We start from the raw sequence: 1890 nt of genomic DNA, 5'->3' as shown, positions 1-1890 counted from the left end.
CCTTGTATCAATTCCAAAATTAACATTTGGAATGGCAATAGGATTTATAATTCTAAGCCCCTAAGAAGTTTAATAGAGGGACCCCTAAATAGAAGTGATCAAACACTTTCTATTAAAAGCCTCATTCATAACAAGGAATGGAATAGTAAAGCTATCTCCTTTGAGCTACCCGACAATATCCTCAACAATATACACATTACTCATGTCCCTGGCAAGGGTTCTAATTCCGACAAATTAAGTTGGCATCTTAACACATTGGGTTGTTTTTCCACTAAATTGTGCCATGAACTCCTCGCTGAAAATAGTACTATCTCAAGGCCATTTAAGTGGATCTGGGAACTCCAATGCCCTGCTAAATTAAAGTTCTTTCTATGGCAATGCATGCTCAACCATATTTCTTGTCGAGCTTACCTAGCTAAAATAGGTATCAATATTGATTCTACTTGTCCAATCTGTAAAGCCAGAATTGAGGATATACAACACATCTTTACTAATTGTTCTATTTCAAATCATCTCTGGAATAATATGGGCCTTCCATCTTTGGATATTGGGAATGACAAATATTGGCTTATTAAATTGAGGGATATTTTCATTAATAATTGTAAATTATATATGAAGTGGACTACTCTATTACCCTATTGCATATGGGAACTATGGAAAAACAGGAACCATAATAACATCAATAACCTGGATAACTACCTTGATATAAGAAAGGTTATCCATGCAGCATGGGAATTCACCTTCTCCACTGAAAGAAATCCATTCGTGGAAAAAACCATCAATGTTGAGATTAGTTGGATTAAGCCTAATAAAGATGTGATTAAATTAAACTATGATGGTGCATTCTCCAGTAAGAGTAAAAGGGCAGGGCTTGGAGGAGCATTTCGTAATAGCAAAGGAGATTGGATTGTAGGCTACCACAAATCATGCCAGGCGATTTCCCCCATCCATGCAGAGCTGTTGGCCTTACTAGAAGGGCTAAAAATTGCTAGGAACATGAACTTCATCATGATGGAAATTGACTGATTACACTGAGGTTATCAAACTAATTTACGAGAATAACTCTAATTATTCTAATATTGTTTGTCAATGCAGATGACTAATGCACCAATTGAAGATCCCGCTACTGAAGCATAATTTTAGAGAAGGCAATATGGTGTCTCATCTACTAGCCAAGCAAGCTACCAAAAATGTATCAACGTCTAAGTGTTTTTACCATGCCTGTCCACCCCGTTTTATTGAGTATGAAGTGACCAAAGACAAGCATGGAGTTTGTAATGGTAATAGGAGTATGTCAAACAATGTTTGTAACTATTTGGCAACTATGGGTAATACTAGTGCCCTATATATATATATATATATATATATATATATATATATATATATATATATATATATATATATATATATATATATATATATATATATATATATATATATATATATATATATATATATATATATATATATATATATATATATATATATATATATATATATATATATCAAAGTGAAGTAAAATAAATATATTAATATTTTTATCCATAATTTTCTTTAATATAGATCAATTCATAGTAAGTTTGGTTTAATCAAATTTAAAGAGAATAATTTACTATATATTTTGTTAAAATGATATGTAATGTCAACAGATTTCATTGTGCCATTTATATCATTATCATATTGAGTTTAAGTTCTATACTGGTGTAGAAAGTTTACACAACCATGTACCTTATAAGATAATTGTACGTATGTAATCTCTTTATAAACATAGTAAATATATTAAAAGTAGAACCTAATAACTATCACAGGTTATAATTTACTGATATTATAAAAAGAATACGATTATTATACAATTAAATCCATATCACGATCACCAATGTATTAACTCTC

The 1890-nt window shown here is 30.5% G+C and overlaps 1 protein-coding gene across 1 annotated transcript; it reads left to right on the top strand.

Annotated features, from left to right (window-relative positions):
• The first annotated feature begins 525 nt into the window (after positions 1 to 525).
• On the top strand, positions 526 to 1137 carry LOC142181882 (uncharacterized). Its single transcript, XM_075255522.1, has 2 exons — positions 526 to 909; positions 1096 to 1137. The coding sequence occupies exons 1-2, from the start codon at positions 526 to 528 to the stop codon at positions 1135 to 1137; spliced, it is 426 nt and encodes a 141-aa protein (XP_075111623.1).
• Positions 1138 to 1890: the final 753 nt, after the last annotated feature.

The sequence above is a fragment of the Nicotiana tabacum genome, chromosome 6, assembly GCF_000715075.1.
Source record: "Nicotiana tabacum cultivar K326 chromosome 6, ASM71507v2, whole genome shotgun sequence".
NCBI classification, from domain to species: Eukaryota; Viridiplantae; Streptophyta; class Magnoliopsida; order Solanales; family Solanaceae; genus Nicotiana; species Nicotiana tabacum.
This window is presented reverse-complemented; position numbering and strand designations above follow the sequence as displayed.

Bases quoted from the DNA above. Each gene is read 5' to 3' on its own strand.
- LOC142181882 (XM_075255522.1), top strand. From the start codon at position 526: ATGGGCCTTCCATCTTTGGATATTGGGAATGACAAATATTGGCTTATT. The intron at 910-1,095 runs GTAGGCTACCAC...TTGTCAATGCAG, and splicing joins ATAGCAAAGGAGATTGGATT to ATGACTAATGCACCAATTGA.